This window comes from Hydra vulgaris, chromosome 05 (genome assembly GCF_038396675.1).
Source record: "Hydra vulgaris chromosome 05, alternate assembly HydraT2T_AEP".
Classification (NCBI taxonomy): Eukaryota; Metazoa; Cnidaria; class Hydrozoa; order Anthoathecata; family Hydridae; genus Hydra; species Hydra vulgaris.
This window is the reverse complement of record NC_088924.1, coordinates 17,470,297-17,484,324: the sequence shown is the minus strand read 5'-3', so window position 1 is coordinate 17,484,324 and position 14,028 is coordinate 17,470,297. Positions and strand designations below refer to the sequence as shown.

Here is a 14,028-nt window from a genome sequence, read left to right as displayed (position 1 = left end):
TGAAATATTAAAATAGAAATAAAAACTTGTTAAAAACTTTTTAATAGTATATAATATAGACGTAAATAAAATCTTCGATTAGAAAAATGTTTATTTATAATATAGTTATATATTTATATATAAATATGTATATGAGTAATAAAAAAAAAAAAAACTAGGGTAGACTGGGGTAATTCCATCCCCGGGGTATAAACTTTAAACTTGAACCATCTTTAATTCATATTTTTGATTGCCAACTTCCTGTTCCTCACAAAGTACATGCTTCCTGTATCCATACTGCTTTAGAAATTTGTTTACAAGACTTTTTTTTGGAAACCCAAAATCATTTTCAATGTAAGTACCATATACCCAGCGGGCACAGAACGTCTGATGGACGTCTTGAGGACTTGTTACGGACTTGTGACGTCCGTATGACGTCGTACAGACGACTCACAGACGTCTGTGTCCGCTGGATAAGTACTTTAAAATATATTTAAAAAATATTTTCATTGATTTTATTTCATCAAAAAATTTTTGTATATGTTTAATATGTATTTTTATTTCATTTTACATGTGCATTTAAGCTCAACTAAACATTAAATTGGTATAAACATTTCATAAATGAAACGGTACCTCTGGGAAGTTCCATCCCCTTCCCCCCTATCCCCCCTACCCCAAAAAAAAGTTTTGAAATTTTTTAATTACAAAATTTGAACCTTTGCGTGTAAATTATCTTAAGCAACACATTAATTATGTAGTAATAATATCTGTATTTAGTATTAAATATATAATTATTCATAATTTCAACCAAATAAAATAATTTTAGTCACGGTGCTTAAAAAACCAGGGAAGCGGCAAAATTAGGAGATGAGAGGAAAGGCCATAAGAAAATAAACCGAAGAATATGAGGCCATAAGAAAACTCACTGAAGAAAATGAGGCTAAAACCAAGCCAAAAACTCCATTTCAGGTAAAGGGAAGAGGAAAGGCGAAAAAAAAACAACAACAGTAAGTGATGCCGCAGACAAACCAATTTTATGCATCATGTGTGGGGTAAATGTGGATGACCCTAAAGTTTACAATCTGAGCGTTATGTGTAACCTCTCTGATGAGTGGTGCTGCTTAATATGCTAGCAAATATCTTCAGAAGATGCCAAAAATTCTGACTTTTATTGTTGGCGATGCATTCTACGCTAACATAAAATGAAAAAAATGCTTTCTCAGGAATCCTTTATGTATATTTATGAATATTATTATTTTCAGGACAATTTAGTTCAAAATTTGTTTTGAACTATTATTTACCATTATTTATCATGTTTACATCATCTCATGTAAAAATTTATACTAAAATTAAATAAAAATGCATTTAAAATTTTAATTCAAAAGGGGTAAAATTGCCCCACCCAATTTTGTACATATGTAAAATTTTCAAAAAATGTTTTTATTTTTTATTTTTTGTTAAAACTTTAATTTTATATCAACAGTTTGCTAATATGTGTAAATAAAAGGAATTCTTGAACTATTTTCTTGTTTTTAATTTTTACGTTGTGGTTTTTAAATTAGGGAGTGGAGTTACCCCAGTTTACCCTATATATTAATTACTATATAGTTACTTCGAAGCGACTGACTTAGTACCGATATAATATATTGTAATATAGTAGAAGGTAATGAATATTAATAATAACCCTAATAATATTAATAATAACCCTAATAATATTAATGTTTAATAATATTAATGTATAAATAACCCTGACTGAATTAAAACATCTGTTTATGGTTAATAAACTTTTTCTTATTAAAATTTTTTTTTTAATGTTTCTACCTTATAACTAAGTTTTCTTTATTTCCGAAGATATTGTACTAAAAATTTATAGATAAAAAAGTATAACCTGAAGAAAAAGAAATTACTGTTTAAACACCAAAGAATTTGAATTCTACTTGTCCAAATTAGATGCAAATATAAAATATGTCGTTTTAAATAAGCTTATTAGTTAGCAACATATCAAAGTGGCTTTCAAGCTCAGAATCCGATTTTAATCGGACACCTGGACATACTTAATTAAACTCGGGCTGCACGAATGAAACCCGGACAGTTAGCAACACAATATCAAGAGGGGGACTTTTTAATCTTTAATTTAGAAGCTGTTATCTTTTGAAAATAAGAAGAACCTGGTTTGCAAAAGTTTAAATAAGCCCGCTCAGCTAATGAACAAATTAATACCCCGTTCATACTGACGATAAAACACGTTTTATCTTAAAAGCGTATTAAATTGTTATTGCAAAAAGCTGTATAAAACAACAATAAAACAATACTGCAAGGTTGCTTTGTCAATATAAAAAGCATGTGTTAATATAAAACAACCTCGCCATGTTGTTTTATTACTGTTTTGCAGAGTTTATAACATTATAAACACAAAACACATTTAAAATAAAACGTGTTTTATCTCCAATGTGAACGGGGTATAAGTAATATGGAAAGAAAAAAAAATTAAAGAAAGAAAAAAAAGAAATCAGATTTGTTTATCCTTGGTTGCTTTTACCGTATCTCTAGCATGTGTTAAAAAATTGATATTATTAATAGGCAACACGTTCTGTAGCGTTTAATAATTCTTTTAAATAAATTTTGTATCAACATTTAAATAAGTACCAATATTAATGTAAAAAATTGTTTCTACCAAAATATTGTAATAAATTTATTTCTAACAGTAACAATTAAATGTAGTGTTAGTATCTTTGTTTACCGAAGAGAGAAATTCTACTATTTTTTTATTTTTGTTGACACTTTGTATTTTAATTTTAGGCACAACATTTTTATTTCATTAAATGTAAAGTTTGTATGCTGCATAACAAATCAGAAATTATTTTGATAAATAGTTTTACAATTGTATTGTGTAGTATATAATACTATATATATATATATATATATATATATATATATATATATATATATATATATATATATATATATATATATATATATATATATATATATATATATATATATATATATATATATATATATATATGTATTACCATTAAGTATTTATCTGAGACAACATTCAAACAAATTTGTAAATACTTGAATTAATATATATATATATATATATATATATATATATATATATATATATATATATATATATATTATATATATATATATATATATATATATATATATATATATATATATATATATATAAATTAGTAGAAAATCACTTAACAAAAATTTTTTTTTCATTTAACACTGTGTTTCATCAATAAAGATTCATCAGATTTCTGATGAATCTTCATTGATGAAACACAGCGTCAAATGAAAAATAATTTTTGTTAAGTGATTTTCTATTAATTCATAATTGCTCTGTTCTGTTAAGAACATTGAGCACTCTATTTTGTAGAATACATTTTAAATTGTTTATATATATATACATATATATATATATATATATATATATATATATATATATATATATATATATATATATATATATATATATTTATATATATATATACACAAGCATAAATACATATAAAAAATAATGATAATATTCATATATATATATATATATATATATATATATACAAATATATATATATATATATATATATATATATATATATATATATATATATATGTATATATATATATATATATATATATATAAAATCAGTTTTTTGTATGTATGTATGTATGTATGTATGTATGTATGTATGTATGTATGTATGTATGTATGTATGTATGTATGTATGTATGAATGTATGATGTGTGTGTGTATGTATATATATATATATATATATATATATATATATATATATATATATATATATATATATATATATATATATATATATATATATATATATATAAAGAAATAATATCATTTTAGTACAAACAAAATAATATTATCTAAAATCATGGCGGTAAGCAATTGACTTTACCTTAATCTTTATTCAGTTTTTTATTTGATCTTACTAATAATCTTACTTCTTCAGCAGAATTATTTGATGTTGATGAAAAGTTTTAACTTGAATAAAACTTGTTTTTTTTTATTTACTTCTTTATTCCAATTGTTAGAATCCATGCATGAGTAACTGAAATCTTCCTATATTTTTTATACAATGTGCAGTTTTCTGTTATCTTTCTTTATTGCTATCATTTTTTTATTTCCCCAAGCTTTTTCTATGTTTATTAGATATAAAGTAGTAAATAAAAAAAAAAATTTAAGCATACTTACCTCATGGACTTATATAATTATGTTTTTAGTCAAAAAAATCAGCTGAAAGTGTTAAAGTTGTTGTTCGCTGTCGACCAATGAATGAAAAAGAAGTAGCAGCTGGTTATGAAAGGTGGTTATGATATTACTTTAAGGAGTTTTTTTTATAAACTACCATTAAATAATTTTCATACTTTATAATACTTGTAGGGTAGTTGAAATGGACAGCAAGAGAGGAATTGTGTACTTAAGTACACCGTCATCCAAGAAAGATGAACCTCCTCGTGAATTCACTTTTGATTCTGTTTATGATTGGAAGTATTATACTTTTTTTAATTCAAATTTAGCTTTCAATTATAATTTTTTCAGAAATATTATTTACGTGAAAAATTGTTTAAGGATTTCTAGTTAAAATTTTATGTAATTTTATTAAATGTTCAATTTATTAGAAAGATTTTTGAGGTTATCAGTCTTAAATATTTTCTTTTATAGCTCAAAACAGCGAGACTTGTATGATGAAACATTTTCAGAATTAGTAGAATCAGTTTTAAATGGTTATAATGGTATAATAATTATCATATTTATAATAATTATATTTCTTTAAGTTTTGCATTGTTCTAGTAAATTTATTTAAAATAGTAGTTTACTAAAATAAAAAATTATATTTTTACTATCTACTTTTAATGTCATCTTATGGCATTATCAAAATAATGTATCATTATAATTTTATTTTTCTTATAAATTTTTATGGTTTTAATATCGTATGTTTTTACACTTTATAAAAATTAAATTTGTTAGTAATTTCTAACTGTTACTTAATTTCAGGAACAATATTTGCATATGGACAAACAGGAACTGGGAAAACATTTACAATGGAAGGTATATTTATGACTTTTTAAAGGTTAAATTGTATTTATTATTCAACATTATACATTATACTAAAACAGATAAAATAATCTAATAATAACAACTAGTTAATTGTTGGATCAGTGAATAGTGTTATTAACAGTGGAGCAGTGAACAGTATTACTATCAGTGGAGCAGTGAACAGTATTACAACCATTGGAATAGTGAACAGTTTTACTAACAGTGGAACAGAGCAGTGTTAACAACTTTGTCAATGGCTTCATAAAAAACTTACTATAAATGAAGTAATAAAAAATGATGCAACTTGGCACAAATCTCATTCATGTTACTCAATTCCTGGAGCAATTCGGAGAACCATTTCACACTCATAATTTGTTGTTTAAAATGCAATGAATATATTAGCTCTAAAGGCAATGCACAGTATTAATTTAACATTGAGAAAAAATTCTGAAATTTAAATTTCTTATGATTTTTTTTTTTCAAGTTCAAGTAGATATTAATTAATAATAGTTTAAGTACCAGTATATTTTTTTAATTTATTGAAAGACTTCAAAAATTGTTAATTTTTATGAGGGAATTTTTATGAGGAACACTGGAGAGAATTCCAAAGTTAGTTGCAAAAATTGTGACCACAACTGGAATAAAATGTTCAAATGTTGTTTATATTGAATGTTTTCAAACTTCTCAAGAAACTTTTTTTTATTAGTTATTTTAATATTAACTTTAATTGTTTTTAAGTTAAAATTTTTATGAATTTTTATGATTTTTATTAATGCATTTTGATGTCTATAAAATAAAAATCAACTAATAAAAAAGTTTAAAAAAAAAGACATATAACCTTACTAAGATGAAGTAAGCTATTGAATCAATTAGAAAATTTGCAATGTCTGAAAAAATATCTACAAAATAATAAAACATTCCTTGAAGTACTTTGCAAACAATTTTATCTGGTCTAAACAATTTTGTGTAGACTTGGAACAGCTTGTTCATCTTTGAAAGTGTTAGACAAGGATTTCATTAATAGGAAACATAAATGCCTGCGACAGGCTTGCACTACTAGTGAAAAAGAAAATATTGCAGTTACCATCAACTTCTTGGCTATTGGGGGAATGGCTCCTTGTAATGCATCCTACTTTGTATGATTGTCAATAGGAGCTGATAAAGGATGGATGAAAGGTGAGACTTTTCTTCACTATTTGAAAAAGTATAAATGTTCTTTGGTTGCTAAAGATTTGTTTAACATAAAAGATAATAATAAAAAAAGGTTGACTTTATTGATGACCACTTCAGTTGCCCAGAGGTACTAACCATCAAACTATTGTAAAGAATAAAGAATCATAAAATCCAGTAGCTGCAATTTCTTGCAATGGCAATAAATGCTTCAAATAACTAATCAAATCATGAAAAAAACATTTGAGTTCTATGGTTACATTTATCCTAGAAAGTTTTATTTTAACAAACTCTCAACTTGTCAACAATCGTTTCAGCCTGCACTGATAAGAAGTTTAAAATATGAAACTATCCTATTAACAAATCAGATGTATACATTAAGTTTAGAGAAATATGGCTGCAGATATCCAAGTACCAATAAAAAGTTTTCATAGTTTATGTATGCATTGTTATGTTATAATCATTTTATTCATAATAATAATTTCATTTATTAGTAATAAATGAAATTATTTCATTTAATTAAAGTATTGACGCTATCATATAAAATGTTCTAGGATCATTTTGTGATAGACTTTGATAGATTTTGCTGTTACTCCAGTTATAAGCAACCATCAGAAAATAATAAATTGTATATAAATATAAATGTGTTTATATATTAATAATATAAATAAAATTGAATTGCAATGTAACAATATTTTGATATGACATGATAAAAAGAAAAATTAAAATTATGTTTTATATAAATAAAGAAGACTCTTTCAACTAGACTCTACTAATGTTATTCTAGTCATATATATTTATTTATCCTAGTCATTCTACAAGCTTGAATAACTCCTAATTTGTAAGAAAAAAAAATTAGACTTTTTTTTTTTGCACAGCTTTTGGATCAGTGAAAGATGAAGCTCATTATCTACAGCAGGGGTTCTCAACCTTTTTTAGTCCAGCACCCCCCCCTTTGAGATTTAACAGAAAACATTGACCTCCCTAGTAAATATTAAATATTTTATATAAGAAACAAAGTCACGTGTTGCGTACGCTTCTTATTACTGATTGATCTGATTTTCACAACAATCTTAAATTCAACAAGTTTATTTTTTGTAATAATATTATTATAAGCTATACTGCATATTTAAAAAATTATATCAAATGCAAGAAGTAAATGACCCCCTTGTGGATAAAATAGAATACTTTCATGACCCTAGAAAAGCTATATGACCCCTTGGGGGTCACAGCCCCCAGGTGAGAAGCCCTGATCTACAGTGACTCAAAATTTCTACTTCAAATTAACCTTCAAACGAAATAAAAATAGATCTTTTTTTCTGTGCTATCTTCACAAGAATATAGAGTCACAACAAAAGATAATGATTCTTTTTAAGACAAAATTTTGTTATGCATGCAAAGCTAACTATGAAAAGTTCAAAATTGTGAGTTGTGATCAAAACACCTCATAGAAAAACTCATCAAAAAAATAACTTTTTTTTTGTGTGTCAAGAATACAATCAAATGGTTTTAACACTTTTAAAACTCTTTTTTTTTTAATCTGATGATTTTTTGTTACTAAAATGTAACTTTTACTTTTTTTTATATTTATTTAGTATAGCTTATGTTTTTGCATTTATTTTGCAAACAGCGTTATTGGTTTAACAATATTAAAATGTTAAAAAAGATTTTGAAATTTCCTAGACCTGAATTAAAATTGGTGCCAAAATTTGATTCATAAGTTTCTGGTTTAAACAACTTTGTTTAAATCAGAAAGGAATACAATAATATGATTGACGGTTGTTGTAACACATAAAACTCTGAGTCGCAATATGTATTATAAATATTAGCAAATATCTATATTCTGATACTGCAGGTAACAATAATATATATATAGTATATATTTCTAGTTTATCTATTGAGCACTTTAAGTATACAAATTATACTTACACTTATACATATATATATATATATATATATATATATATATATATATATATATATATATATATATATATATATATATATATATATATATATATATAATATTCATATATATTTATAAATAAATATATATATATAATATTTATATATATATATATAAATATATGTATATATATACATACTTACATACATACATACATACATACATACATACATACATACATACATACATACATACATACATACATACATACATACATACATACATACATACATACATACATACATACATACATACATACATACATACATACATACATACATACATACATACATACATACATACATACATACATACATATATATATATATATATATATATATATATATATATATATATATATATATACATATATACATGCATATATGAAGTTGTATTTTTTCATTTAAATTATTTTAATATATTTATAAATATATATATATATATATATATATATATATATACATGTGTATATATACATACATACATACATACATACATACATACATACATACATACATACATACATACATACATACATACATACATACATATATATATATCTATATATATATATATATATATATATATATATATATATATATATATATATATATATATATATATATATATACATACAGTGTTGAAAATAACAACTGGTCAATGGTCAATAACCGCCCAAAATGACTAAAACTGCTGTTTTGACTCCCAAAATGATTTCTTGTAGGTCATGGTTGACCAGTGGAATTAAAAGTTTTATAAAGTATAGTTAGCTAAATATTCAGGATGTTATTTGGAAAAGGCACATACTAAAATTTCATAAAATCATTTAAGTTTTGAAAAAATGTTTAAAATATTTTTATTGTTTATTATATGCTAATTTAATTGCTAGCGGATTGTTGAAGCAAAAAAGTTTAAAAGCGTAAAGATTTTAAAGTGAATTTTTTATTTAATCCTTTTTTTTAACAATACTGACTGGTTTCTATCTTTATTTTTAAAATGTTGCATTAAATTAACTTTTTATTAATAATGTAATAACTAAAAATTCTACTACTTAAAGTATATTTGAATATATATTAAATTTATCGTTGTTAAAATTTTTATGTAATAATTATTGCATGTTAATAGAAAGCAGTAATTTTTCCGCTTTAACAACCCTAAACCCATTAATTTGCATTGCTGAAAAATATTATACGCAACATAAACTATATCTATTAAGTTTTTTGCTTGACTTATTTAAATTATTTTTATTTTACTGGTGGTGAAAATCCTTTTTTCATAAATGATTGAAGTTCTTATTTTTTTATTATTTTAACAAAAATATTTCATATGGGCAATTCCATCAAAATGACAACCATGATGTCCAAAATTAACTTTTAACAAAACCCAATAAATTTGGTATCAAATAAAAGGTAGATGACTGTAGTTTTCAGTTCTGGCATTAAATTTATTATATCTTTGTGGTAAGTTGCCAAAATTTGTTGAAAAAGAAGTGTCATCTATGTAGCAAATTTATTTCGGTAACTATGTTGAACATTCATAGCTCTGTTGTAAGCTGCTATATGATACTGTACCTTCAACTGCCAGTTACAGAATAAAACTGGTTCACTTGTGGCTCTAACAATAGGAAGTAACTCTAAAAATAGGAAGTAATTCATGTTCTACCTCTTCTATGCTTTATAGTGCACAGTTTAATTATAGTGCAACTAAACTGTCATGTCCGACACTTTTTTGTTATAAAAGTTTTTTACCAGCCATAAGACTTGACACTGAAAAATACTGACTCATATGTTCAAAGCTAACTCTGTGAGTGTAGTGTATGGGTAGATTTTTTTGTGGTAAAATATCTACATGCATAGCATATATTATTATGGTGTCAGATGTGACAGCGTCAAATGCGATCACCAGTGTCGGATGTGACAAGCTTGAAGTTGTTTCATTTCAATCTGGTACAACCAGTATTGTTATTCAAATGAATGTTCTACGTAGTTGAATCTAAATACTTTATGTCTGTGGTAATATGTTTAACTTTTCTGTTGTTCAATATTCTATGTAAACAAGCAGATTTATGTAAACAAAATTTAAATTCCAAAGATTGACTTTTCAATTTTTGGTTTACAGTTCACTTAAATTCACTTTAAATCAAAGAGATTAGCATTTTAGTATCAACTTAAATTTGAGTTTTTGTTGAACAAGTTTTGACAATATTTGAAAGTAATTGTAAAATTGCATGGTTTTTGTGCATGGTGCATGGTTCATTGAAACTAATTGTGAAACTAACTTAATACTTGTGTACATATAAAACTTTTAGATGGTCAAGTCTAATGTTCAGAAGTGCAAAGAGTACAGAGAAAGACTGAAGCTAGCAGGAAGATTTGATGCATATAAAATCAAGCACTAAGAATAAATATATATAAAATATATTAAAATAATATATATATATATATATATATATATATATTATATATATATATATATATATATATATATATATATATATATATGTATATAATTTTAATAATAATATAATATATTATATAACTTCTGCATTTAACTTAGAACATTTTCTCTTTTAACTGCACTTGATCTTACTTCTCATAAGTTTTGCTGCAAATTGCAAATAAATGAAGGAATGATTTGTAGATAAATTTAGAATTACTAATTGTGCGTTTGCACTCTTTTTTTAATATTTAGGTTACAAAAAAAATATATATATTTAGTAAAAGTATAGCTTTATGTTACATTAGTAATTTTTATAGTAATGTTTCATAAAACAATCATCTTTTTAGTATTAAATAATCAGTTTAAATAGTATTTGTGAACAAGGGTTAATAACACTATTATTAAATATTAAATGCAGATTTTCTTTATACAGAAAGTATAAAGAAATAAAGACAACATCTTGCAAGTTTCATTTGATAAAACTATATCGTTTTGCTCTGAAGCCATTCATACATAATAACAAATGTCAGACATCATAAATAGGGCACTTTATGAGAATAAGAACTTTACATATGATAAGTGCAAAACACTTATGTTTCGGCTTATTTATCTATTTAGTCATCGGCTTATTTATTTATTTTTCAAGTTACACAATTAATTTCCAGATTTTTTATCTAGATCCAGATAAGATTAGGCGGATTGACCACTTAGTTCCATACTACTTTAGGCATTATTTAACTTTCGCTAGTTAAAGTAATTAAAAATATACACCTCGTACCGAGTTTAAATTAGGTAGTCTTATTTTGCCTAATGCATGAAAAAGCCATTTGCCTAATCATAGTTTGCAACAATCCCGCACTTATCATTGTTAATTTACTCGTCAGCAATGCCATCACCATGAGTAAAAAAAATGTTCAATGGAATTTTAAAATGTAAACTAAACTATATCTTAATAGTAATACATAATTTCTCCTAAGATGGCTGCCTAATGTGCCGTACCCTAGATCCACCCCTGAGATATATATATATATATATATTTATATATATATATAAATGCACACACACAATTATAGTAAAAATTACCTTTGTGGTAAAAAACGGTACTTAACATTAAATAATATATGTGTATATATGTATATATATATATATATATATATGTATATATATATGTATATATATATGTATATATATATATATATATATATATATAGGTTAGCAAAAAATTGCTGACCTCAAACACTTTTAGGTTGGGATTGCCAAATGCCGACCCTAATTCCGAGGGTGGATACATATATAGATAGATAGTAAGTGACCAGGGCCCCGGCTGAAATTGAGACTTTTTGTAACCCCGGCTCCGTCCCTGACCCCGGCAAAATTTTAAAATTTAGCAGGGGTTGATAGCTGGGGCTAGAAAAAAATTTATAATACTTTATATATTATAATTTTATGCTTATGTTTACTATTTATTAAATACTGGCAGATATTTATATGATTTTAAACTATAATTTACTTCCAACATGATTGCAAGCAACCACTATTAAGTTTTAGTTACTTTAAATAGCGGCATAGTTAAAATGCTAGAAAATGGTTAACTGAAGACTTAAAAAGTTGAATGTCGTATAAAAAAGGAAAACATGAAGATAGGTAAGAATTATAAGGTTTTTTTGTGCAAAAGAAAAAAACTGGATTAATAAATGTTTTTATAGCATAAAGGGACAGATACAATAAAAAAAATGCAACTTGTTGAATAAGAAGCCGAGCAAAAATGAGTTTTGGTTTATCGTAATAGAGATGATAGCTCCTTTGAGCATTGACTATGATAGTATTTGTAGAAAAAAGAAATGCAACCTTACAACAATAGGAGAGTGGCTCAAGCTTGGCAGATAAAGCAGGTCTAATTACATTTACAATGCGCTTTTAGACTTTGTTCGAGAGTAAGAGGGTTGTTATTCATCAATATAGGAATGTCAACATTATTGCAATATTTTTTTGCAGTAAATAAATGAGTTTTGTTGTCTAACAAAAATTGTGAATTTTATGTCCAGAATTAAAATCCATATGCCACTGCAAGCCTTAGCTTGTTTCAGAAGAGAGATCAGATTAAAAATCGGCTGCTTGTTCTAAGTAATCAAAAAGTGAAGATTTTTTTGTCAAGACAAGAATATAAAGTTAAGTTTTCAGCAAATAGAGCCATTTTAGATGTAAAATTTTCATGAAAATTAATATTGTAGATAAGAAAAAATACATGAGCAAAGATAGAACCTTGTGGTACCCTTAAAGTTACATGAAATAAAGAAGGCTGGAGGCTTTCAAGAATAACTTGAATACTGCAGTTAGAAATAAATAAATTATTCTCAACTTTTATATAAAGAAACTAATAATAGAGTGAAGACTAATTGTAGGATAGTTAGAGAGGTCAAAGTGTATTCTAGAGTTTTGAAAAATCAGAACCACTTATTTAGCTTTTTTTTTTAAATTTAGCAAAAATTGAAGAGAGTTCTGGGGAACACTTTTTTAAAACTATGATGGAAATCTTGATTGGAGCACAAACTGTAGAAGATTTTAATTGAGAATTAACTTGAGCATTGGAAGCCATAGTGATTTGGATGTTTAACAATGGGTTAATCTGTTTAACTGGCAGGAAAAGTATGGCCATTAGATTCAAGAGTCAAATTAGAATAAGATTTCTTTGCAAATAACTCTGCTTTATTCTGGGGAGAAGTGAAAAGATCAGACCCATGAATTACCCAAGAGATTAAATATTAGACTTACTTTAGTTAATGACACTGTTGAAGACTAACCAAAGTCTCTAGAACTTAACATCTGAGATAATATACAAGATTTAGTAAACTGAGAAAAACAGAGCCTAATATCAGACAGGTCCTCTTTACATTGGCCTCTTGGAATAAAAAAAGGACATTAGTTCTTAAAAGAAATGTTTTTTCATCTTGTAAAAAAGATGAATAAATGATAAAATTTTAATAAAGCACCTGCTCAAGATGGTGGAAAATGTGGAGTAGAATGAGGCTTGACTTAAAAATGAGGAGAAGGAATTCTAAATATGCATATCCATAATATGTATGCATAAAAGCTTTCCGAGATGCGCTTTATACATACATATTATGGATATAAACATATAGGTTTGCTATTTATTTAGATGCTAGCATACAATATCCTTACATATTTATATAAACTTTAGTACTTATATGGTGTAGTATTAGCCGAAAGAGAAGATGATCAGATGATGATTATGATAATTATGTTGATCATAATGATGTTTATATATGCATATATATAAATAATATTACATAAATTTTGAATAAAAGAAATATACTTTAGGATGTATAAATGTTTATACAGCCCCGGTCACAAACCTGGCCCCTGTCCTGGCTATATT

The 14,028-nt window shown here is 25.2% G+C and overlaps 1 protein-coding gene across 1 annotated transcript in view; it reads left to right on the top strand.

The window, feature by feature from the left end:
- Positions 1 to 3,825: 3,825 nt before the first annotated feature.
- Positions 3,826 to 14,028, top strand: part of LOC136071894 (kinesin-II 95 kDa subunit-like) — a 53,734-nt gene continuing 43,531 nt past the window's right edge. Inside the window, 5 exon segments of the mRNA XM_065797553.1 lie at positions 3,826 to 3,896; positions 4,240 to 4,322; positions 4,400 to 4,507; positions 4,682 to 4,752; positions 5,015 to 5,068. Coding sequence (XP_065653625.1) covers positions 3,891 to 3,896; positions 4,240 to 4,322; positions 4,400 to 4,507; positions 4,682 to 4,752; positions 5,015 to 5,068 — 322 coding nt within the window. The 5' untranslated portion in view covers positions 3,826 to 3,890.